This window comes from Molothrus aeneus, chromosome 17 (assembly GCF_037042795.1).
Source record: "Molothrus aeneus isolate 106 chromosome 17, BPBGC_Maene_1.0, whole genome shotgun sequence".
NCBI classification, from domain to species: Eukaryota; Metazoa; Chordata; class Aves; order Passeriformes; family Icteridae; genus Molothrus; species Molothrus aeneus.
The window spans coordinates 6349333-6374403 of NC_089662.1; the positions used below are offsets into that span (position 1 = coordinate 6349333).

Consider the following 25071-nt stretch of genomic DNA (forward strand, 5'->3'; position numbering starts at 1 on the left):
TTGGCCCAGCCAATAATCAAAGAGCCCTGCAGGACACATATTTGCCCTGGCCCTGAGGAGCAAAATGTAGCAGTCAAATGAGAAGCAGATGACACCAAAGCTAAGGGATGATGTTTAGAGCACTCAGCCCAAGCCACTCTGTGGCAGACAGGAGCAGGGAAGGACTCAAGCATGGCTGGTCCCACAGCTTCCAAGATGTAGTGAAACAAGCAATTTAGATGGACACAGCATAAAGCTGAGATTAAACTTCTATTCCCCATTTAAATTTTTTATTGCAGTCTTTAAATGAAAAAAAAAAAAAAAGCCAGTTGTCAGCACTTTTAGGTAACTTCTGTGCCTGGCAACCTGCAAGCAAATTTTGATTCACAGATGCCTCTTGCTCCTCTGATCAAATGTGCTGGCAGGACCGGTAGACAGGAGCTGTCTTAATAGTTTTAATGCACCTAAATTTGTGCCTGTAGCTGCTGTTAATGCCTTGATTGGTGCTATTGAAATCTCTTCTTAAACATATGGTAATACATTCCTCACTGATTCCTTTGCCTTTCAAAACTCAGACCTGGAGATATCATTGTCTGTAATAAGTTCATTCTGTTCCTTCTGCTTTACTGCCTGCCTAGCCTAGCTTTGATGAAGTAATTCATATAATTCACCAACTCCAGAGCAAGTTTTGATTAGTTTTTGAATTAAATAACATATTTTCTTTCAGGAAGTGCTGGAAACTCATCTTGGTATCTGATATTCATATGACCTCTGCCATTCTGGATGCATCACCAGTAATGAAGAACCTGGATGTCAGGGCTGAGTGCACTACCTGGCTGCAATTACCCCAAAAACCTTCATTTGGGGCTCACATTTACCCCCTCTGTCAGGAGATCCATTTAAGCTCCAAGCCTGGGGGGCTTCTAGCTCTTGCCTAGGCTGTAGGTGAGACTGTCTCAGACCTGATCCTGAACTGATGTTTGGCTTTCCATGGATGACTTTGGAGCTGGTGTGTTGATAGGAGGCACTGCCATCACCTCCTGCTCTGCCTCCCATGGCAGGGGACTGTGTCTGGCCACAGGTTTGTCCCTGCCCTGTGCAGAGGCTGCTCCTGGCACCCCTTCCCTGGGAGCAGCCCTGCTCCTGCTGCTTCTGGGCACTGGCCACAAATACCATACAGCTGTGGTAGGACTTTCAGTAGACAGAAAACTTTTTATGGATTGATGTATTAACTGTTTGAGAATGGAGAATACAGGTTGTTTAGCCACACTTTTCCTAAGGGAGATATTGGACTCTTAATATGCATTTTTGGATTAGCACAAGCAGGCCTGTCATTTCAGTGGGGTGACATTTAGTTATCAGGATGGGGGGACAGACCAAGCACAAGGAACATCTTCCTTTGTTCCCTGAGGGAACAGCAACCTTTTTGTGCAGACCACGCAAAACACTCTGTCTAATAGCATCCCAGGGTTTTGTTGCACTGAATAAATAAGGCTATACAGCGTTTCCTTCCCCAAAGCAGGACTAGGAGATGCTGTGATGTCTCTGCCATAGGCAGCACCTGTGGACAGCTGGCAGTCTTGAACCACTAATTCTCCATAAAGCTTATCGGAAAAAAAATGTGACTTGGGGAAGGATCTAAAATGTGCTCATTTCACAGAGCACAGCAGCTTCTATCCCACGGTGTGCTGCAGAATGGGCTTAATGCTGAGCCACAACAGGCACCAGCCTTCCTATTTAATGTAACACACCAAGGAAAACCTCCTGGTTTATGTGCTTTCTGCCTGGGAGCTTGTACGCATCCAAATAGTGGCTTTTATATTTTGGGAAGGGTTTTTTTCTGTGTCTAAAGAGAGGTATGTGGGAGAAGGCTGGGAGCCGGGCTGCTCTTCCATTCACACTGGGGTCACTTACGTCCCCTCTCTTTTGGAAGAAACCTTCAAGGTTCTACACCTGAAATCTTCAAGGTTGTTTTCTGCCATTGCACTCTGAGATCAAACCCAGGACCACGCTCTTCCTCCTGCATCTCCTCCTCTGTCAATTTCAGTTTCTCGGTGGATAAATGAGAAATAAATAAATTTCTGTCTATTTCAGAAATAAATAAATAAATAAATTTCTGTCTATTTCAGAAATAAATAAATAAATAAATTCCCATTTCAGAAATAAATAAATAAATAAATTTCTGTCTATTTCAGAAATAAATAAATAAATAAATTCCCATTTCAGAAATAAATAAATAAATAAATTCCCATTTCAGAAATAAATAAATAAATAAATCTCAGTCTATTTCAGAAATAAATAAATAAATAATTTTCTGTCTATTTCAGAAATAAATCAATTTCTGTCACTTTCATTTTCCCAGATCAATTCACAAGCAAACCTACACCTGCGTTATCCCAATGCCCGGGATGCGAAGGACCTTTCCAGCCCAGGGAAGGCGAGAACACAACCGGGGCTCCCCGGGCCGGGCTCGGGGCAGGGCGGGGCAGGCGCAGCGCGGAGCCGGGGCCGCCCGGGGCGGAGGGAGCCGGGGCCGCCCGGGCGGGGGCAGCGCGGCCGCGCCGGGCCCGTCCCGCCCCCGGGCCGCGATTGGCGGCGCTGCGGCGGGGCGGGGGCGGGCGGCGCGCAGGGCCGGCCGGGCGGCAGCAGGTGGCTGCGCTCCGCTCCGCGCCGCTCCGCGCTCCCGCCTGCCTCACCTCGCCTCGCCCGCCTCGCCTCTCCTCTCCCCGCCGCCTCAGCGCGGCCCCGCCGCCGCCAAGACGCCGCGGGCCGTGCTCCGAGTGAAGAATGGGGCGGCCAAGCTCGCCAAGCCGCCCGCGGCCGCGGGCGAGACCCCCGGCGGCGCCCCCGGAGCCGGGCTCTTCATGGAGCGGTCGCAGAGCCGCCTCAGCCTCTCCGCCTCTTTCGAGGCCCTGGCCATCTACTTCCCCTGCATGAACAGCTTCGACGAGGAGGACGCGGGTACGGGGGGCCGGGGAGCACCGGGGGGCGGTGGTTCCCGGGGCTGTGTGTCCGTCCGCCGTGGGCAGGCGAGGGTGGGTGTGCTCCGTGTCAGCGCCATCCCCGACCCCGCCGGGGGTTTGGGGCCGGGGGTTCATCCGTGCGGGTGTCCGAGGGATGCTGGGCACCGCTGGATGCGTGTGCCTGTGGAGGGTGAAACTGGGAGTGTGCTCCAGCGGTGAAACACGCTCCGGCTGCCGATCGATAGGAAACACGGGTTATTTGCAAATGGAGCGGCTCACGCTCCATCCTCCTCTGTGAGAATGAAGGGCAGAGCTCAGGGAGGAGGCGTCCATCCTGCCGGGTGGTGTGTCCGCTCTGATTTATACACCATCAACTCTCGGGCTGATTGTTCCCAGGGGTTGTTAGCGCCCTACACCGTGCTGCTTTTGGAGAGACGAATAATGGGATTCCGTTTAAATGAGGGCAGAGTAAATCCCAAAACAAAAGCCTTTCAGAATGGATGCAGTGATTTTTTTTTTTTTTTTGCCGGCATCAGAAAGACCTTTCTGGCCTCAGACAGTTGGTGGTGGTGATAAAATGACACCAAGCTTAAAAAAGAGGGGCACTGGTAGGGAGAAGTAGGAAAGGCATTGGGTTGAAGGGGCGAGGAAGGGTGGTGGGTGCTGGGGAAGGTGCTGGGAGTAGAGGGCAGCACAGCCGCTGCGTGGGTAGGGAGAGAGGGAGGGAGGGCGTGCGCGGGAGTGGATGGAGAGCGGTCGGAGAGCCCAGAGCCCTCTGTCCGTTCCCGGCGGCTCCCTGATAATTGAGGGGTGTTTTTCCCAGTGCACACTGTACCAGAGACTGAACCTGTGAGTCTTGTGAGTGGCAAATAATAAAAAGTTGGTAACAAAAGCATATTTTAACACTGACTGTCATGGTTGCATCCCTCAAAATGCCGGCATGCTCCTTTGTCTAGTGGCTCATCCCAAGATGTGCAGATGCCAGCAGGAATACATCAGTCCGCCAGCTGCTACACCTGTAACGATGTTGTTTTTAAAGGAGTTGACGTAAGAATCAATTCATCATCTGTGTGATTAACCTAGACTTGTCATCAGCATCATGCAGGGGTGGCAGGCAGAGGATTGTCTCCTCCAACAGATGTAGTTTTAAAAATTCTTATCTAAAAATTTTGCTGATGATTTATTTGCACTTCAGATTTGGCTCAGATGCCGAGAAGCGTACAAGACAATAACAGGAGCTTTGGGAAGTCTCAGCGCTGTTGCTTCAGGCATGATTGATAGTGAGACATGCTCAAGTATGAGAACCCAACACAATGCCTGGACAGCATTTCATTCCCTGGTGTCCAGCCCCTCCTGTCCTGAGCAAGGTGATAGTTTAGGTGAATGCTTCCTCTTCCAGCGCTTAAAAAACCGTTTTTGTGCTGAATTTTATTTATTCATGCTTAGTGAATGTTCATGATTGAATGTTAATAAGCTGCTCTTAATACAACACAAGTACTTGTCTCTGAATTAAGTAAATCTCCAATTAAAACCTCATTCTCCAGCAGCTTATGGGCAGGTCTTGCCTGTGTGAGTTGTCTGGTTAGTGAAGCTGCTCAGGGTGGATTCAGTACGATGGGGATGTTGCAGTGTTGCTCCTGTATTTTGTGCCTGTGAGTGTGTGCTCAGACATGTATGAGCAACCAGCCAGGAGGAACGTGTGCTGCTTTTTATTTTTGGTGTTAAAACTACAAGTGTATAATTTTCTCAAGCAAGTAGATTACTTGAAAGAGAAATTATAAGAGAAATGCTGCAATTGTGCCAGATAAGATTCTATATTATTCATACCCATGCACGCTTCTGAAATAGTGAGAGATTCTGATCAGTTTGGGTTGCAGCATGATTTCTGTCAAAAAAATAGATCTCGATAGCTCATTCAGGGAGATGAATACTGCACTTGGCAAAATGTTCTCTATAGGAGGAGGCAGAAAAAAAATGAAATTGATCCCAGGGGCATTGACAAAGTAAACAATCCTATTTCAAACAGACACATCATCCATTTTGTCTGAAGCTGAGAACCACATCTTTAAGAGAATAGCCGTCCTACAGAAAAAGGAGAAGAGCTGATAAATGACCAAGCTTAAGGGAAATGTGACGTTTTCCTCTGAAAGGGGAAAACAGCCTAATGATCGTTTAAATGTACAAACAAGAAGAATTCTCAAGGTGTTTCATTTAAGTTACTATGGGTGGGTAGTATCAAAGGAGTCTAAAAGGAAATTTACAGATGTGCTGAGAGCCGTGGCCGCATTTGGGCAGTGGTAACAATACCTCTGACTTCCAGTATTTCACCCTTTTAGTCTGGAAAAATGACTCTGCATTTGAAAAATACAGAATATACTTTTATTTATACAATATTTCCTTTTCTGCCATGGCTCTTCTTTGCTGTCTACCTTGTGGACATAAGGTGAGAAGACTCTCCTCATCTTCCACAATTCCTTTGCCTGGTAGACCTGCGGTGTGTCTGGATGGGGTTCTGAGCAGTGAATCTGGGTGCAGATGATCTCTTCATGTGCAGAAGCAGGCAGCCAGTGGAGGCAGGAAAGCAACAGAGCAAGAGACAGGATCACATTTGAGTGCTTCCAGAGCATGAGGGTGCTGGAGTTTCAGGTATTTCATGTCCATGTGTCTCTCCAAAGAGGTGGATGTAGACTTCAGGGTTCCAATGCCCTTTTCATTCCTCAGCTGCATCTACAAAAGAAGATGCTCTGAGCAAATGCAGAGCTTTTTTTGCCAGGAAGTTGCAGTGGGGCTTTGAAATAGCCAAAATGCACTCAGCAGATCAAGGACTCAGGGTTAATAACTCTTTTGATCTCAGCATGGTAATGTTGCTGGCCTTCCTGCTGGCTGGGTGCCACTGTCTTTGCTCCTCTGAGGTCCCCAGCAATGTCAGTGAAGTTTAAGGATTTTTAAGCTGCAGTTATTATCAGAATAATTGTTGGTTTAACTTATGCAAATGTCTATCCTACATTTCAGTTATGGAGCAGTAGAGTAAGAGGAGGTAAAAGTCAGTCATGCACTCTTTGTGGGCACATTTCTAGAATGCCTGTTTCTGACACAAATCTTGTGAACACAAATCTGAGCTGTTCTGAGGATCTGCCATACGTTTGGTCTTGGCTAGAATCAGCTGTTTGGAATGCTGATATTCCTGTGGGAACATGTCAGAAGGAACCAAACTGCTGAGGACTGAACTGCCAAGTGGCAAGTGCGTGTAAGTTAATAACAGGATTGTGGTGCACCTGGGTGCAGCTCATAATGAAAGCTGAGGGAGTGGGGTGTATGAAATCCCTCTGTGACTGATGGTGGCCTTAGCACAGCCCTCCCCAGTTCAGAATGAAGGTCATCCTTAAGGCTAATGGTGTGGAGGAGAGCCATTTTACTCCTTGTGTGGGGCATGAGGTTTGGAAATGTGACTAAAGCAGAACAGAAAGTAAGGATTTTGTAGAGAGTACCAACAACTGACTTGGAGCTGCACATGCAGAACAAGCAAGCTTTGAGCAGGAGAGAGGAGGTGGTTTGAGTAGCTGGGACAGTTGATGTGGCAGTGCTGAACCCACTGGGAGTTGGGAAGTCAGAAGCAGTGCTCAGCTCTGGAGGAGTGAGAGCTTCCAGACCAAAACCCTGTGTACTACAGAGGACAGGAGCTACATCTAAAGAGAGGCAGGTAGGTAAAGGCAAAGAGCACTGGAAGGGATGGGGTTTCCTTTCTTGTGCCTAAACTGCAGGACCCAACAGCACTGGTCAGGTCTGGGTGTGTGCTCCAGCTGTGCTGTGGCCCAGATGGGTGAGACCCTGCAGTGCACCAGCTCCTTTCATCCTACACCCCGGTTTTCTAGGGAAGGACACCTGCTTGCACTGGCAGAAGGCATCTGTAGCGTGCCCTGACAGGGATGCAGACTTGGATGTGTGGAATTGTAGCCATGGGTCACACTGCACACGCAGCTACCCTGGAATCCAGATCCAACTTGAGCATCTACACCAAGTTCCTTACTTACACAAGTGTGAAGAGCAGGGCTGCTCTGTCAGGAAGCAAGGGAAGGTACAGAGCAGCTGTGAGGGACTGGTAAGTGTCCCCTCCCTAGTCAGGACCTCAGCACAGGGACTGTCCAGCTTGGCAGACCCCTGTCCTTGCTGCAAGACTGGAGAATCAAATCGTGTCTCAGCCAGCTGGAACCAAGTGTCTGGCAGAGAGAAAATGGTTTCCAAAGTCAAAATGTCTCCTAGATACTGACAGTAAGCCTTCCTTGTGTCAGCTGCTCATTCAGAAAAGAGTTGAATTAGAGATAAAATTCAGCCCAGGCTGCTGCTTTCACACATAATAAAGTACTGGCAGAGGCACTGTGTTACGATCAATTGCTTTGAAGAGAAAGTATGTGAAATACTAATTTAATGGATTGATAAAAAACATTTAAACTATCGGGGTGTAAGAAGGGGCTGTGGATATTTAGGTTAGTTTAGGATATTCATTTGTTTGGGTTTTATGTATTGAACTTCCTCATAATTTTAAACATTGACTTGCTCTATAATTTCAAACATTAAGCGTTACAAAGCTATTAAATAGAGAGAGCCCCTATGTGTGTTTTCATGTTGCCATGGATATATCTCAGTTGCAGCACTGTATTGGGGTACATATGGTTTAAAAGAAAATTATGATTCAAGACTTAACTAGTCCATTTTTACTTTTTTTTTTTCTTTTTTTTTTAAATATAGCCCAAGTGTGTTAAGTCCTTTTTGTGCTTACTTTGGTTTTGCTTCATCCAGAGTTAATTTTTGGAGCTCTGGAAGCCTCTAACCGGTTTTGTTAGTTGTTTGTAAGATTGGTAGCTGTGCTCATGTGGCAGACATATAGAGAACAGGGGAAATTATTCATCCATCTGGAATGTTAGCTATTTTTTTAATCAATGTTTTATAAATGAATGGATAGTTTATCCCTGCAAAGATAGCCCCTAGAGCTCACCTGGCCATGCGTTGCCAGCTCTCTTGGTTGGTGCAGGAGGCAGTAAAATCTAGGGGTGCCAGCTCTCTTGGTTGGTGCAGGAGGCAGTAAAATCCAGGGCCTTTCCCTCTTCTCGCACAGTAAGGAGTGTATCTTTGGCTGTAGATTATCCTAGTGATGGTAAGAAATGTCTCTCTCCCTGCTGGGCACATTCTAGCTCTAGGTAAACATGTTTGTTTCATAAATGGATTAAGTTGAAATGAAAAATGAGAACAGTTCTGGAAGACCTGCTGTCAAATCAGTCTTCCATCAGAGGAAAGTATGAAAGGGAGCAGCAGCCTGGAAGATGAGGCTGTGGTAAGACCTGCAGAGGCTGGTGATCCCAAACCCGGTTATGAGTTAATCCAGATCCTAAATACAGCGACTGATTCTGACACCTGGTCAGGCAGAGCTGAGCAATCCTTGCTGCCCCTTCCCTGCCCTGAGCACTGGAGCAGCTTTCTGCTCTCAGCCCTGCTGCTGCTGCACGTGTGATCAGGGGACCGCAGGTACAGACAACAGGTTTTGTCTTTAGTGGCCATGGGAGGCTGAGAATGAGTCAGCACGAGGAGCGAGCGATTGGAAACCTTGTCCTTGCTTGTGTTGCTCTCGGTGTTGTGGCTGCACGTGAGAGCCATGGTCCTGGGCCAGGTTCATGCTGTGCCTGTAGAAAGGCAAAGCAGAATGTCAGCGTCAGTCGCAGGGCGCTCGTGCTCCGTGGCAGAACCCGGCAGATGGGGCCGGTGGGACAGATGGGCGAGCGCGGGGAAAGGTGACGTGGCATCGGTCAGGGCTCAGCGTGCCAGGCTGCCTTCCTGGGCCACCAGCTGCTTCCCACTCCTGTCTCCCATGGGGCATCCTGCAGAGCCCTCCAGCACCCCCCGACCGGCAGCATCCGCCTGTGCTGTGTTGGGAATCGTTAGAAATGCTGATGTAAGGTGGAGGAAGAGCAGCAGCTGCTAGCCCAGGGAGCTCAAGCACTGTGCCACAAAGTGCTGCCTAGAAGTTTCCTTGGTGGTCAGGTGGGTGTGGGTTTATAGGGGAGAGGGATGTGGATAGGGTCATGGGCCATGATGGTGGCTCTCTGCTGTCCCCTGAGCTTTTGCAGCACACACGTGCAGCCATGGAGAGCACAGCGTTTTGTCTCCTTCCCTCGAAGGTGGCCTGATGTACTTCATTCAGAGGATGATGCTGAGTTCAGCTGTGTGTGCAGGAGTTGTTGAGGGTGGGTTAGATGTGACCCCACCAGCCACAGGAAAAGGATGTCTCTTTTCTCTAATTCTGCTCTCAGCTGGTTTCCAAGTAGAAGAATCTGTCCCTGGAAAGCTTTCTATCTAGGAGACACTGTTTTTTTACTGCTTCTATTTCATGTGCAGTTAATTCTAATGCAACATTTATTAATTCAAAAGCACTCTGTTCTCCAGGCAAAAAAAAATTATCTTTGCTCTGTCAGATTCTTGCATCAGGACAAGTTGTGAAACGCTGGAACTACTTTGCTTCAACATTCCTGTTTGACAGAATGTGTGGATCTGCTTTGTGTAGGGAAGAATTAAGTTTGATTGGAGTAGTTGTCTTGAGGAATAATTTATCTGTGCAATTGTTTTCTGAAGCACTATTTGCTTATATTTGAATGCCTTCAGTTAAATTAGAAATGTGAACAATTTAATTTAGGAAATGGTCTGTAAGTCATTGATGGTTTTGGTGGGGCAGTGAGACCTGACTCACTCAAGGCTCTCAGCCCTGCTGTCTCCTCCTCTCTCCCACAGACATCTGTTGAGAAGCACCATTAGCATATTTGAATAAGGATTTCTGCTCCTCTGCGGAAGTGTTCAACACATTTTGAATATCCCATCTATCCAGATGATGTTCCCTTGGGGTTTGGTTTTATTTTCTGGGAGGTTGCTGTACTGTATGACAACACGTGTCACGACTGGGGTTCTGCAACACAATGATCCATCAGTTGTGCCATTGCTTAAGTCATCTGCTGATGACACACAAATTAGGCACTCTCTGCTGTTTGTCAAACCATGCCTTGAAATCTGCATTTAAGTTTTATCCTTGGCTTTGCTTTTGCAAAACAGCACATTTGTAAAGGCTGAGTAGCCCTGATACAGCCTCACCACACAGGGGTACAGCAAGCTCTGTAGCCCGACCTTATAGCCAGATCCATCCACAGTTAAATCACTGAGATGGATAATGTTCCACCTTCATGCCATCAGGGTGTTCTATCAGTTTTGTCCAAAACACAGAGCACTCATACAGCCTTGCAGAAACCAGTCTAAAATGTCTGAGTGCTCAGCAATTTGGGGAGTACACCATGTACAGAGGTAAATGACATGTTTTTCTCAAAACTGTTTTATGACTAAGAGAAACTTAAGCTATTGTCTGTGTCCTTATTCTTGCAAATGTAGAGGTAGAGGGGTCACTTATATCTGTTCCCTAAGTAACTAATTTACTCCTAATCAGAAGAATAGTTTACCCTAAAATTTAGCTTAAATCTGAATAGAAATAGCAGATTGCTATTGCATTGCTCCCAGCAACATTACAAGCAATTGATCACTGCTTTTGAAAGCAACTCTTCACATCACAAAGCTGTTCCTTCTTGTGCCAGTAATTCCAAGCCAAGTAATGGCTGTAATGACAGCCAGTGCTGCCTGGCATACCTCTCCCTCCTTTTGCTGTTTGGACTAAAGAAACCTGATGGATGGTTTTGTTTTCATCAGGTGTTTTGGTTTTTTTGGTCTTTTTTGTTGTTGGTTTTTTGTTTGTTTGTTTTGTTTTGTTTTGTTTTTTTTTTTCCCCCAAATGTCCTGTTGGCCTTCTTGCTGGATTTGGGATTGTGCAGGAGGAGCAGTGTGGACAGTGCCCTTGTTGCTGTCTGGCCCCTTGCAGTGAGGAGTATCTGTTTCCCACACTTTGTATGCACTATTCCTGTAAATACACACTCTTACTCCTGCTAACACTCAGAGTATGATCCATGCTATTTTCCAGATCATTCCCAGCATGAGTGCTGTTGGCTACTCGTTCCCTTTCTGGCATTTGTATGTTAATTTTTTCAGTGCTCTGAAATTACTGGTTTTACATGTGCCTTTAGTGATTTTCTTTGTGTTGACTTGGAGGGTTGAGCTATTTCATCCCATGGGTATTGGTCTGAATTCAATATCTGTTGTTTAGAGAGACCCGTGCTTATGGGATATTTGTGGGACTGGGAGGTGGGGTAAATGTCTGTAATAAGATGCTTTATCCCCTGGGCTCCAGGAATGTAGCAATGTTTGTGGATTAATTTGGGAGCTGGAGGAGATGGTCTGTAACTGAGGTGGAGTGCAGCATCCTTGAAAACCTTTGCTTTCAGAGCAGCCTGTTTTGTCAGGCCCCTTCTCATCACTTCATTCTGTGATGCTCAGGTGAAGGGACTGCCAGGCTGTCATTCCCAGTTAGCAGCTGGAATGAGGATCACAGTGGTTCTTACTGTGCTTCACATTGGTGACATCTGATTTGAGAGGTTACAGTCTCTCTGCCCAAGGAGCACATGGTTGTGTCCCTCTCTGGAGCGGCCCATCCTCTGAGGAGCAGCAGCTCAGCTCTTGCAGAATGATCCAGCAGCAGTGTCACCAAGGGACAGGAGTGTGGGGCCAGGCTGCCCCTCGCTCAGCTCCCTGGGCAATATGGATGAGGCTGACATTTCCCAGTGGTGACAGTTTCCCAGTGGTGTGGGACTTTTGCCAGCTGCCCACCAGCAGTATGCATATTTACAGTTAGCAGGGAATGTATCCTGCCACGTGGATGGAAAACATGTTAATTGTGTTGCAGCCAAGATGTCTAAGAAGATTAAGATTTTTTTTTTCCCTGTTGTAAATCCAGCTCCTTGTTTAGCACTTATCAGCATCCTGTGAGGATTGTGTGGGTGGGTTTTTCTTTTTTTCTTTTATTTTTACTATTCACCTTTCTTTTCTTGCATTTCATGCATGTTATCACAGCTCCAGCGGAAAGTTAGGAAACCTTCAGTCAAGATTGTAAGGTGGTTGCTTTATATCCATAATTTGTGTTTTAATCAGATTGTCAGAAGAAAAAAAGAGAAGGCTTTTCCTTTCTAATGCCTGTTGGATTTCCAGCTGCTGTAGTTGATTAATTCCTGAAAGTATCATGACAACTCAGACGCAGTAACTTTCCCTGTCCCTTAGGTTTAGGTTGTGCTGTTGTTCCTCTGCTGAAGCTCTGTTATCTCCTGCCCTGAGACCTCTCCAGTAGCCTGTGGGATTAGAGCAACTGCTCTGCACCACTTCTGCAGAGCCCTTCCACCTTTGTAACAGTTTAAATTAAATTCTCAATAAGGGTAGACAGTGCTCCAGACTAACTTCTGAAGCTTGTCAGTATTCTGCTTTCCCCCAGATCCCTCCAAAGCAGAAGGAATTGCAGGAATTGCTGTCACAACCCACTGTTGCATTTCAATGGTGAATTTGGTATGTTTGCCAAAAACCCAGGCATTTTTGTGTGGGTTGGTCCCCACACATCTGCCTTTGTGGATCACATAGTCCACAGTACATCCCCTGCAGATACAGGATTTTTGTTGTAATGTAAGTAAAGGGGAAAGGCTTAGATCATGTTATCTAATGTACCTTGAGATAAAACCAAGCATTCTGCCGTGAGCAGTTTCTACAAGAGTCAGTGCTTGTTTTAAATATTAAATGTGCAAAATTGGGCTTTTTCAAAAGTGCCTATGAGTTTTGGTCTCTGGTATTTGTTGAAAGTGAATGGGATTTGGGGCTGTGTTTGCTTTTGGCAGTTCAGAAGATCACCCCACAGCTCTGCAAGTGTGGGGCTGAGGCTGCTGCCCTGGTTGTGCAAAGCCAGCTGGAGCAGAGGAGCAGATCCTCCCTGGGACCCTGCAGTTCAAGAAGTTGAACTTGGATGAGGGAGTGTAGCATTTGCATTCTCCGAAAAAATCCCTTTGCCCAGGATTTTTCTCCTGGGAAGCTGAGAAGCCTCAGAGAAAAGGAAAACAATTCTTCTCTCATTTGCTTCTCCTGTGTTGTGCTCACATGTAGACTGTATTTGGAGATTGTTTACCCACAGGTGATTGTTTCATTGGATTCTGGTGTGAGTTGTTTTGGCTCACGGGCCAAGCTGTGTCAAGACTCTGGAAACAGTCACAAGTTTTCATTATTAGCTTTTTAGCGAGTATCCTTTCTGTATTCTTTAGTATAGTATTTTTAATATAATATAGTATCATAAAGTAATAAATTAGCCTTCCGAGAACATGGAGTCAGATTCATCATTCCTTCCTGCCTTTGTTGGGACATTCCCAGCAGATACAATAGGGGAGCACTGAGGACGCTGGTGTGGAAAGCAGGGCAGGCAGTGCTGAAAGTGGGCGTGCAGGCCAGCGCTCAGCCTGGCAGACAGAGCCTGTTAAATCAGGGTGATTTATGAAGCAGTTGCTGTTAAAAGCTTCCTCGTGCACTTTAGGAAGCGGAGCTGCCAGATTGGTCAAACTCCAATGCCCAGACAGTTTGAATTGGCTGCCGGCTGCGGGAACAAGCGTGGCAAACTCGCACAGCCGCTTCCTCCTGCCTTTGCAGGCTGCCACATCGCTGCTGCTGCTCGCCAAACAGACAGTGTCAAAATGTTACGTGCTATGAGGACATTGCCATGGCAACCTCAGCATCCCATGACACCCCTTCTCCTGCTGTGGTGTCAGCGCAGGCTGTCATTGATGTACTTTCCTCCTCCATCTGGGGCCTTGGGAGTGCAGGATCATGTGAATTTCTTCATTTGTGGGGCTGAGGGTGGAAGAGATGCTCTCACTGGGCTTTTGGGTGTCTTAAGTAAGGCAATGATTCCCTCTTTTAGCATAGCAACACTCTCATGATCATGGTTGGGCTCAAAAGCACCTGGATTTGCTTTCTGCTGCACTGAGGAAGCAGCATTCCCTCCATCAGATGGGCACTGCAGTAGCTGTGCCCTACCTGGCATCAGAGCACCCACACTGCTATCAGGCAGCTCTGAGATCACTCAGTTTGGACAGACACTCTGGTCTTGCTTTGGGACAGTCCTTTCAGCCCAGAAAAAGCCTGTTGCTGATGTCCATCTGCAGCCTGCTGGTCTGCTCCCTCCTCCCCTTCCTTAGCAGGAGCCATCAGCTGCCCTGAGCACAGCTGGTTTTGGACACCTGCCTCACACCTTTGGGTGGAGTTTCCTCCATGGCTACCTGGAGGTTTCATCATGTCTTGATCAATGTTTTCAACTCGCCTAAAAATATTTCAGTTTTTGTTGCTCCCTCTGTGTCCCGCCAGGATTTTCAGTATTCCCCAAGGTTTATTTTCCCCTTGTCTTCCTATATTTCTGTATTTCTGCCAGGTATTCCAAAATTAGCATCATGGTTTTTTTCCAGATATGTTTATTGGCTCTTTTCCCTTGACATAGGGAAAGCTGTTCTCAATATAAGCTAGAGCTTTGGCAAGAAATAACAAAGGTGGAGATGTTTCCTGTATGGCAGCCTGTAGACCTTCCACCAGTGCACGTTTCTGACTCCTGCTTGGTATTTTATTAGAGCAGGAGAGAGATCTGGAGTTAGTTATTGTGAATGTGAAAGTTCTGCAAATGGCAAGGACAAAGAGATGTTTAACTAAGGATTTGCCTGCCCAGTGTGTACAGGCTGTGGATGTGCAATTCAAGGAATGTGGGTACTCAACAAAGCTGTTTTTCACACCGTGGTGCTACAGCATAGAGGGATCATACATGATAGAACCCAGCACTTGTGATCTTCACATCTGGTCTAAAGGGTCTGAGAGGGTAAATGTGAGGTGTAAGAAAGTACCTGTTAAGGCTTGGGGAAGGAGCAGAACTTGATTTTTTCAATAATTTCTGTTTGTCCAGACCCACTTCTGAACTGTTTCACAACAATAATTCTCAGCTCTCCTGTCTTGCCCAGTGCTCTGCTTTGAGTCGTGCCAGAGTCCCAAGTTAATCATTCCGTAAACTTGTTTTTCATCTGTTTCCACTGAATTCCTGGCATCTGCCTAGTAACAGGAGTAGATCTGTTCCTGTGACCTGGCTGCTCAGTCTCTGCAGAAACACTTTTACTGCTCCTGCACAGGAGACACTGCTATGTCCTAAACTCAGTTTTTCCCAAGACCCAATCCAAGCCAAGTGCCTCTAAACCTGGCATCGTGTGGGCCCTATTTCAATATTTTTCTATTTCTGTCTCAGTACTGCCTGGCTTACCTACTAAAACACTCTATGAAATATTGCATGGTTGGTTGAGGCAAAATCCGGCTTGTTGCTCTAGGAATAATACCAGGCAAATTATCCACAGTCCATTTTATTTGGTGAGTTTGACTGTTTTCACAGCCTGTTCACTGCAGCTGTCTGCTGCAGCAAGCTTGTTGGACAGAGTGACTGTAAAAATCAGGAAGTCTTATTTCAGGCCATAATTTTGTTTAATTTCCTGAAATCCAGAAAGCTGTATATTTTCTAAAACATCTTTGCTTTGGAGCTCTAAGGCTGGGTTTCCAAAGATTACACATACAGGGTATGCATACCTGCATGAAAAATCTTGGTGAGAGGGTTGAATCCTGAAGCAGGGACAACATGATGGTCTGAAAATGCTTCACTGAGCAAAATATTAATAACTTCACAGGCTTGTGCCAGTTTTGTTAAGAATGTGGTTTTATATACAAGCTGACCAAGACAGGAGTGTTCTGTGAATGTCAGTTATGCAGATTAAAGCAGCATTTGGCATCTGATACTCAGTTAATACTCAGTTAATGGTTTGAAAACTGGATTTTGCCTGCTTTAATGCTAAAGTACTATGTCAGGAAAGATTATCAGCCTGTTATTTCAGTTTACAAAGAGGGGGGAAAAAAGCTTAACATCTTGATATAAGTACATCTTGGAGGGTTTAGACATCATAAAAGGTTTGGTGACCTGTTCTTTTAACCGCTTATAGTCTTCAATTTTGAGAGGAAATTGCAGTCAAAAGTGAACATCTTAAAACCTGCTGATCTTAGTGGTCTAAGAGTCAACCTGCTTTTTCCTCTTGACATTCCTCTGCTTAGTCCACTAAGGCTGCAGTGCAGAAAGGGGGAAAAGAGCTGTAGAACTAGGACAGACTTGGGGTATATTTAACAATGTTCTATTTCAATGTGACAACAGCTATCGAACACCTACAAGATTGCAAACTGTGATTCACTCGGAAGCTGATATAACTGATGTCACGTTATATTAATAGCTACAGAATTGTAACTGCTTTTAGCACTGAGATTCATTAACAGCCTCTACAAACACTCTTGACAATCAGTTGAAAACCTGAAAATATTAGGTGTATGTAAAAATGGATTATGCCATAAAGGAACCTCCCTATGCTGCCAAATGTGTTTACAGCAAGTTCTTGAGGGTGTTATGCATAATGATTCCTCTTCATCACTTTCAGGAGGTCTTAGTGATAGCAAAAGGTGTTTGAGGACTGATCCACACTCTAAATTAATTAGGAGCTGCTGATCTTATGGGGTTGCATGATGTGAGTGTTTTTGTGGATTATGGTGTCCATGGCATTTTTATTGGCACATGGGAGCTGCACAACCTTCCTGCATAGTGCTGATGGTGTCTTGGAAGGTATTTGTTCCTTCACCTGTTTTAGCTGCACATTTTGGCTTCAATGGTGTGGCAAACCATGCCTGGACAGAATTCTCCAAGGGGTATCAAGTGCAGGGAGTTCTGCTCTCCTCTGAGCTGATAGCCATGTCTGAGGAGATGGAAGAGAAGGAAGTGGGTGTGGAAGAGAAGGAAATGTTCAGTTCTTTCTATCCTTGAAGATACTGAATTAGTAGCTAACAGTGGTGGCATATAATGGCCCTCTCCAGCCTCTGTTGGCTCTCCTCTGGGCTGAATGAGTTGGCTGCTCTTCCAGGCTCTTCATAAACTCATCTCTTCATTACACACATGTGGTTTTAAGCTTTACATCCCCTGCATGACAGGTCAGGACATGGTTATAGAAGTGAAATGAAGACTGAGATGCAAGAGAGGAAGTGTTCAGGGTGACATTTGCTCTGTGTCAAGTTGTGTAGTCAAGCTTGTCACTAGGAGTGAATGTGTGGACGTGTAAAGCTGGGCTGACATTTCCAGTGCTCTGGGTGTTTCTGAGAGTTGTTCCATCATGATTGGCCACCTACTTCCTTCAGTTCTTTCTTTCCCATATATCAAAGTACATCTCTTCCTTTTGGCCGTGAATAATTCCCTTTCCTTTAAGTTTTCAGGTGAGATCTGCTCTGTCTCATTCATCTGTCATCAGGTTTTGGCATCTCTCATTTGGATGTGACCTTACTTTTGGCGGCCTGTGACTCTTAGGCTGTGATGTGCTGACTTCTGGAGATGGAATCTTCTGAGACTGGTAGGAAAGACTGGCTCAGGACACAGCAAAATTGCAAATAACAGTACTTTGAAACCAGTACTGTCTTCCAAGGAAGCAAAGCTCTGTATTTTGAGAAGATGGAAACCCTAAACCCTTCTTTTCCTTTTTCATTGTTCTTTTTTACAAGATTGGAAATCTTGGTTTTGAGTACGTTGTTAAATGGTCATTTGCCCTTCCTCCCTAGAGTTACAGGAAGCTGTCCAGATAATTAAGTACAGTTGATCATATTCCAGTAACACTGTTTATATTTTAAATATCTCAATAGCAAGGGATTCACTGGGCACATAAAACAGCAAGTGATCAAACCACATCTGGCTCAACATGTCTGTTGAAACAGCCTATGACAGTTAAGGAGTGTAATTAGCAAGACACATAGAATGGGATTGAAAAAAGATGTGAAAATAAGCAGAAGGATTTGAAAAGGATTAAGAATGTTAATGACAAACCAGTAGTTAAATGGTGCATGATTAATGACTGTAGAAGTAAAAGGTTGACTAAATATTGTGACTCTGTAATGGCTGCCCCAAAGTAATAGAAAAATACTCTGTTCAAAAGAATTCAGACCTGGATTTATATTGACACATATGCTGACTCTGGATTTAGACCTGTTTCTTAGACTTGGTTTAGGTGAGCATCCCCTGAGATGCCTTTCATGGTTGACTTGATGACCTGAGATTCCTCTTCCATCTTTAATATTGATGATCAGGATCAAGATATCACCACCCCACTGAAATGCTGAATCCCCTTCTGAACTGGACAGGCAGTTTGCACCGTTTCAGTAAAGCTCTTCTGAGGAGCATCAGGCTCTGTGTTCAGTAGCTCCTAGCTTACAGAGTTTAGTTTTGTTTCTGAGCACTAAGTTGCTTTGATTTCAATAATTCATCTCGATCCAACTGTTTTATTGTCACTTGATTTATTAATGAGTTGGCTCGGACATTGTCCTAGTACTTTCTCACAGCTGGGTGAAACCAAGAGTTGTGCTGAGCACAGATTGTGTGAAAAACACACCACTTCAGCTGGCCCCTGAGGGGCAGCATGGTTAGACTCATGTGCAAGAGCTGGAACTCCCAAACTATAGCCTTGTTATCAGTAGCCCTTCCCAGCACTCATTCTCTCTCTCTCTTGTTGTAGAAGAACTTCAGATCATGCTTTCTTTTTTCTAGGAGTGAATTGTGATGGTTAATTAGATAATGTTTGTAGAACAGTGTACAAAACCTGCCAAGGGTCACTGTCCTCACTGGTATTATTAGAGCTGGAGGAAAACTGCCAGGAGGTATTGATTACTTGGTAAAAATAAACCCTTCAAAATTCTTTGGGTTTTATTCATTGCTGCTTTTTATCTCGGCATCCTGCAAACATTTCAGAGGGTGGATTTGTTTGCCAGAAGACCAAAACAAAATTTTGACAACTACTGGTGCCAATTTGTAGCCTCCCATGTGGGTGGCATCAGAGGAATTTGTGCAGTGCTCTGGAAAGTCTTTCGAGGCTCTGAATCCCCTTGGATCCTGGAACTGTTGTTTGAGCAAAGCTTCCAAGTGTCCAGGTGGGATAGCACATTGAGTACCAAGCACAAGAGGATCTCTTTGGGGCTTGTGAAACTCTATTGTGTATAGAAGCTTGTATAAACTTCCTGAAGCTGACATTTTGATTTCTTTAGTGAAGTCTGTCAATTAATTGAGTAAAGCTGAGTCTTGCAAGGTGCAGTGGGTGCTGTTGAGAGTGCTGTGTCTGGCTGGTGGGAAGGGCTCAGTGCCCTCTGTGTTTTCTAGTACATCTCTCAGCCATGGTTTACACTTCTCACACACCTCACTGTGGAAAACAAAATGTCACACTTTGAATTCATTAAGCAGCTGTGAGTGTTGAAAGGGAAAGCTGTTCCATATGACAGTAAAATACGGGGAAAAGTCACGTATCTGTAGCAGAAAATACATGGGAAAGACAAATATTGTGTAATGTTCAGAAGGGCTAAGTCATGCTTCATAGAGGGGAGTTTCTAAGGAGAATGGATACAACAGGAGGACCATTCAATGAGGAATATGGCTTATGTGATAGAAGGAGGATGTATAGTCATTCATGGATCCATAGGAATAGAATTCAGTAGTGACTTCAAATCAAGTGTGGCCTTGTGGTTTCTCTGATGAAAATGTGCAGTTGGAGCAGAAGCAAAATGTTACATCCTTCTCCAAAACAGGCCAAGGACAAAGCACAGACCTCCAAACATCTGCATGTGTTCTGACCTAAAAATTGCTTCAACAGGGAGACTAAACCAGGCTTTGGTGGAGACTGCAAAGTGTTTTCTGTGCATGTGTCAGACTTGCAAATGGGTTCACTTTGATTATCACGAGTCCCCTTCATGTTCATTCCAAACCATTAAGCTTCTTTGAATGAATGTTTGGGTGAATGGGAAGTTTTTAAGTGGACTAACTGTCATCCAGCAATCTTAAAAACTGACTTGTCATGGAGCAAAGGGCAGGACTTGCCAAAGCTGACCAGTGGTGCTTGAAGGTCCAGTGCTGGCCTGGCCTGGCCTGCCACCCTGCTTCCTCAGGCACAGAGCACCTGCTGGGCCTGCACTGACCAGTCATACTTTGGTAATCTTGAACAGGTACCAGCTGCTTTTCTTTTAAAACTCAGGATAATTTATGAGCAAAGGAAGGGCAAGAACCACCAGCAGATGCTGTCAGCTCACTCCCTCAGTGCTAGTTGCTCAGATTTGTTCCAGAAGTAACTGAGATGTGAGCAAGTCTTCCAGCTGCCTGCTGCATAAAAAATGAGTGAAAATGGTTAAAAAAAAAAAAAAAGGCAGATGACAGGATTAACATCTGGCTGTTTAGGTACGTGGCTGGTGAAAGGGAAGAATGGTGCTAGTGCTGAGAAGTGGCAGAGAGGTTTCTGTTATTGAGATTTCTGTTATTTCAATATGTCACAACACATCAGTAACTGAAAGATGGAGAAAGAGCCATGGGAAATGGGACAGTAAATACCTGCCAGCACAATTTTAATGCTCTTTCAGTTGAGCTGTTTAAATGTAGTTGCCTGTTTGAGGAAACCACTGAATATAGATTTTAATGCTTTTGCTGATTGGTAGGTTCTCATGTGGGCATTGCAAAATCATCCCTGATGGTCCAGGCACAGGTGGAGTTAGACATGAGCATGGGAGAGGAGTGGCAGATACTCTACAGCTGTGCCAGGGCTTGCACAGACCATGCAGTGCACTCAGTTTGCACAAACTATAGAGGAAGAGAACCTGGAAGCAGCTTAGGAAATGGATGGGAAGCTGCTGCAGTCTGAGGACTGTGATCTCACTTCTCTGTCATGGCAGAAGGAAAGGAGTTTTCTTAGGATGCTCCTTCAGGATGCTGGCCCACCTTCCAATGATTCATGGCTTAGGGACTTTCTCTGCTCTTGAATTTTTTCCTCATTGATTTAATCCAATTTCTTTTTGACCCTTCATAAATGTCCATGAGCACCCCAAAGTCCTGCAGTGAGGAGATACCCAGCAGTGCCACTGCCCCTGTTACCTCATGAGGATGTCTGATAAAGTTGGCATGTTGAGTTCTTGGCTGTGGGTTGCCACAGAGCTGTGGCAGGGCAGACCCTAATTATACCACATTATGCTGGTTTAATGACAGTAATAGAAAGTCAATTTATAGGCAAGAGCAAATTGCCTTTTTATATGGGGAGGAGGATAATTCCTCCCATGTGTTGCATTATTAAATTTGTAATCTTCATTTCTAATGCTTTTCAAAAGTGAATATTAACAGAATCTAAAATGCAGCTCATAAATTTATGAGCTGCATTTTTTTCTCCAAACTCTTCAAGTTCTATAATTTATCTTAAAAGGTGAACTTCAGCAAGCTTAGGGTTTTTTTTTTCCTTTCTTTGCTTAACTTAATAAATGAAAATCCCTTACTTGCTACTTACCTCTGGACAAGCTTAAAGGCTCCAAAGATGCTGCATTTTAAATAGCAGTAATGGATATCTATTTCCATTCTTGCTGAGTGGAAAGTTCCGAATTCAGGCTTATTCCCTGGTGATGAAAGACACTGGAGAGAAAAAAAAATGACACGTTTTCATATGTCATTTGCTAGCAAGGAGGCTGTTATGATGCTCTTTTTTGTTGCCAGGGAAACAGAGTCCTGAACTCCTGTCTTTGCAGGAGGAGGAGGAAAGTATTATTTCACTCTTGAGCTCAATTTGTGACTTGTGATCAGAGGCTGTGAATCGGTTGGGACTGAGGGTCTCACCTTCAAGCTCATTTTCAAAATTGTGTATCCTACCTCCTTCTGTTTGTTTCCCTGTTGGAATGAGTGTGAAGGGTGGGGCCTGGTGGGGTGGGTGGCTGGCACAGGTCACTGGCACGTTTGCTGTTACAGCTGAGTGAAACAGAGTGCTGGGAGCCCAGGTGGTGATGGAAGGGGATTGTACTTCTCTGACCTTGCCAGTAACATCTTGAGAAATCCCAAGGCTTCCTTATGTCTGCCCAGAACAGAAACATGAAAGTTACCTGCAGGTATCAGAAGGGAGGAAGTGACAGTGATGCAGGTGCTTCGTAAGCACGGTGTCCTCTCCTGACCTTCTTCCATTACTGTTGAGCAGTAGTTGCCTGCACATTTTATAAAGAGATTCCCATCAAACTTTTTTTTTTTTTGTGGTTACATTAAAACTAATTTTTCACTCACACACTGCCCTTTAATGCATATTTGATCTCGCTGAACTGTCAGTGTTGCCTGCAAGGCTGATGCTGTCTGTGTCACAATTGCTTCTTCATCTGCTCTCTTTTTTGCTCTTGTAGTAGAGAGAGATTAGCAGGGCGCTCTAAAGCATTTTGTTCATCCTTGCTCCTTCTACAAAATTTGTTCAGAAATATTTGGCACAGATCATGGGATTTTGCTGAAGTTTCTGCCAGGTACATGCCATGTGGTAGCCATGCTGCAAACGGGCATTGCTTCTCAGGATGCTGTGCTGGTGTGTGGCTGTTGTTCACTGTGTGTGATTAATGCAAATTCCATTCAATACGATATTGAAGTCTGGTGTGCCTCTTCTTCACAAGGGACTGATTCTTACTACATCTAGTTGCTGATAATTGAGAAAACGAGATTTTGGTATTGTTCCTAAAGTGTATTAATCTCCTGTATTAACTAATCTGTATTAATCTGATGATTTTTTGCTTCCATCCTCAGTAATCTACATCCAGGCATGATATTTTGGTTGGTTTCCCACATCCTGCAGTATCTTTCAGCAGAGATGAACACATCATGTTTATTTTCCAGCTCTGGCCAAAAGGCTTTTTCTCCTCTATTGAAAGCTCTATACTCTGCATAGGCAAACAGTGAACTGAATTTCCCAAAGGACTTCAAATAATCTGGGATGTTTTTCTATCTGAGTGCTGCTTTTGTGCATGCAGCAAGCAGATGTAGGAGGCAGTTATGTGTCTGCCATGTTCATCTGTGGGAGAGTGTGTCACTCGGATGAGAGCTTGCATGTGTCTCTTCAGGGTTTGGGCTGTGAAAATTTTACTTGAATGTTTTTTCTTAGGTGTCTGCTAGTTAAATTCCAGCGCTTCTGTTTTTGGTATTGGATGGTGTTTTCCATGTGTAACGGCCTGACTTGTCCCCAGTTGAAGATATCTGTGATGGATGATTGGCAGGGCTGTTTGCAGTGATACAAACTCACTTTGATTTCTTAGTCACCGTGAATGACTTAGCAGCGTAAGGAACCGTGGCTCCTGTCCTGCTTCTGGGCATTGAAGCCTGACCTTCCCTTCCAGCTGTCATGAGATATCTGCAGTGAAATTACTGCAATCATGAAGGGCTGGGTGCTCTCCTTTCACTCCACCCAGGCAGAACCTGGCACTTGATCCAGAACCTCAATCCTGAAAGGGATCTGTGTGAAAGAAACACTATGAGTGCATTGGGTCCATTTGCAGGCTTTTGGGAGATGCAATCACTCTCTGAGCTCTCCCTTCAGCACCACAGGTGTGCTATAAACAGAGAGTTTGTACAGTTCTTGGTACCATTTGGAAAGAAAAGGGTTCCCTTTAGTGCACCTGTAGTGGGCTGTGGTACTTGCCTGGCACAACAGACACTCCATAGCCATGGACCTGTCATGGGATGTCCCCATGTGAGTCAAAGCAATTGTAGAGCTAGAGGGGAAGAGCATGCTCCTCTAGCACTTGCTACAGGTATTCCATGAAAGCACCTTTGGTGGAGCCTGACACAAGCAGTTGTAACATCTGGTGAGATTGTCTGGAGTTAGGAACTCAATGCCTGAAGTTGTTTAACTTCTCTGGAAACCAGACCATCGGCTGCCCCCTCTCTGCTTCCATAGTGGATCAAATAATTGCTTCCAAATGGACACAAGTTATTAAGCAGTGTGTATAATTAAAGTTTCACTCCTTGTGAATTTGAGCATTCATTTCCTTAAGGAAAATATGATGAAGTAATTATTACCCAAGCTAAATACAAATCAAATGCTGTTCTAAATGCAATTCTGCACGAGGATTCTAGTTTATGAATGACTCCAGGGTTCTGTGTGGCTTTGTGCCTGTTAAGGAAATGGGGCTGTGTTTTTAATTGTATTTATAATGAGTGAACAAAAGGTTGCATGACTCATGCATTGTGCCAAGACTATTGCTCCTCTCTGCGCTCACATGCACGTGGTCTTGACAAAGCTGCTCGCTCCTAAAAGAGCATCAGTAGGACAGAAGAAAAGGGAAGAAATCTCATTAATAAATATGGCCTTGTCAACTGCTTCCTCTGAATTTTGTCTGTCAAAACTAAACTTTACCTGCTGTGTAGTAGCTGTGATTTTGAGGGAGGCAAGTATTTCTTCAATGCTTAAGCTGCTGTCTTGACTTTCTTCCCATCACTACTATGTAGCAGACACTTTCTAGTTTCAGCTGAATTTGGGGGAGATGTCCAAGATGTGCAGACTTTAAAAATGCTGGAAAAGATGGCTCTGGGTAGAGAGAGAGACATAAGCTAGCACCCCTGGGAGAAAAGGCCTGACACCTAATCTCAGTTTAAAATCCACTTTGTGGGTGAAAGCAGACTGCTGGAGCTGAGCATCCAGTGGGACAGAAAGGTGTGTCAGCACCTCTGGGAGGTTTTGGTGGCTTCAGGAGGCTCATGACCCGAGTCCTCTTCTGCAGCAGGAAAGCACAGATTGCAAACAGGCCGCTGGAGTTACTTTGCCCCTGAAAGTGAAGAGCTAGATGCTGAGCTCTGCCATGGGGGGCACTTGGTGAGCACACAGGTCCAGCAGGCTCAGGAATGGCACAGCAGCCTCATGCAAAATTTCTTGGCTCACTGAAGTGTAGGCAGAGCAGCTCTTTCATCTCATGCCATCTTTCTCTACAATAGCTCTTTCCTAGTAGCTTTATTTTTGTGAATTCACCTCATTTTTGTGATCCTTTTCTAAATCAAGAGGTTTTCTGCAGCTCAGGCTCATTCATATTTCAGAACCTGGACTTAAGCAACATCCTCAGTTATTAATAGTGTGAGGTGGATAGCAGAATTAGGACATCAGGGTGCTCTGGTTCAGCTCTCTTGTAATTAAGTAGAGAACCTCACCTGGCCTTCACAACTTATGTTGTCTAGCTGGAGGACTTCCAGCCACAGGGACATAAATTGGCTCAACCTCTAATTCTCCTTGTGAATTAACAAGAAGAAAGCCCTGAGATGGTGCTGGCACACTAACCAGCCACT

The 25071-nt window shown here is 45.1% G+C and overlaps 1 protein-coding gene across 1 annotated transcript in view; it reads left to right on the forward strand.

The window, feature by feature from the left end:
• Nucleotides 1-2647: 2647 nt before the first annotated feature.
• RIMS4 (regulating synaptic membrane exocytosis 4) overlaps nucleotides 2648-25071 on the forward strand; it is a 55812-nt gene continuing 33388 nt past the window's right edge. The window contains exon 1 of the mRNA XM_066561862.1: nucleotides 2648-2940. Coding sequence (XP_066417959.1) covers nucleotides 2844-2940 — 97 coding nt within the window. The 5' untranslated portion in view covers nucleotides 2648-2843. The remainder of the gene's footprint in view (nucleotides 2941-25071) is intronic.